This window comes from Pterocles gutturalis, unplaced genomic scaffold (assembly GCF_000699245.1).
Source record: "Pterocles gutturalis isolate BGI_N339 unplaced genomic scaffold, ASM69924v1 scaffold36268, whole genome shotgun sequence".
Taxonomy (NCBI): domain Eukaryota; kingdom Metazoa; phylum Chordata; class Aves; order Pterocliformes; family Pteroclidae; genus Pterocles; species Pterocles gutturalis.
Genome location: NW_010121675.1, coordinates 19,930 through 20,629, shown reverse-complemented (window position 1 = coordinate 20,629; position 700 = coordinate 19,930). Strand labels below are relative to the sequence as shown.

Below are 700 nucleotides of genomic sequence, written 5' to 3'. Positions count from 1 at the left end.
AGCTGGCAGGCTGTGAGGAGTGGTGCCACATCTCCCTGCGTCCGTGCTCCCAACTGACCCAGCAGAAGGTGTGGCCGGACTGCGTGCTCCTGACTCCTGTCTCTCCTGCTCTGTCTGTTCCTGGTGGGCAAATCGGAGGCTTGGTGTGATGAGGATGCCCTAAGTCTTCACCCCAGGAGCTTCAGGCCTGGATGTTGGTGCTGCTCCTCCTGGACGATGTGGCTGATACTCTGGAGAAGTCCTCTCTTGCCCCGCATTCTGCAAGTGCCTGAGCTGGTGGCCAGCTGGGACCTGCGTCTCACCCTCTGGGTCCTGAGCTTCGCCTCGGCAGTTGTGCAGATGGAGGGCCAGGTCTACTCACCAACTGTCAACACGCACTATGGGAAGTTACGGGGGGTGCGCGTGCCACTGCCCAGTGAGATCCTGGGGCCTGTGGACCAGTACCTGGGGGTGCCTTATGCTGCCCCCCCTATTGGGGAGAAGAGGTTCATGCCCCCCGAACCGCCGCCATCCTGGTCAGGCATACTTCTCACCAGTCTGCCCCCAGAACATCCACAACGCCGTTCCTGAGATCATGCTGCCCATCTGGTTTACCTCCAATTTGGATATCGTGGCCACATACATCCAGGACCCCAATGAGGACTGTCTGTACCTCAACATCTACATCCCCACGGAGGATGGTGAGTCCCCGCTGGGGTGC

General features: G+C 60.0%; 1 protein-coding gene across 1 annotated transcript in view; it reads left to right on the top strand.

Moving 5' to 3' along the window:
- Positions 1 to 216: 216 nt before the first annotated feature.
- Positions 217 to 700, top strand: part of LOC104464578 (neuroligin-3-like) — a 19,586-nt gene continuing 19,102 nt past the window's right edge. The window contains 2 exon segments of the mRNA XM_010077326.1: positions 217 to 524; positions 526 to 680. Coding sequence (XP_010075628.1) covers positions 217 to 524; positions 526 to 680 — 463 coding nt within the window.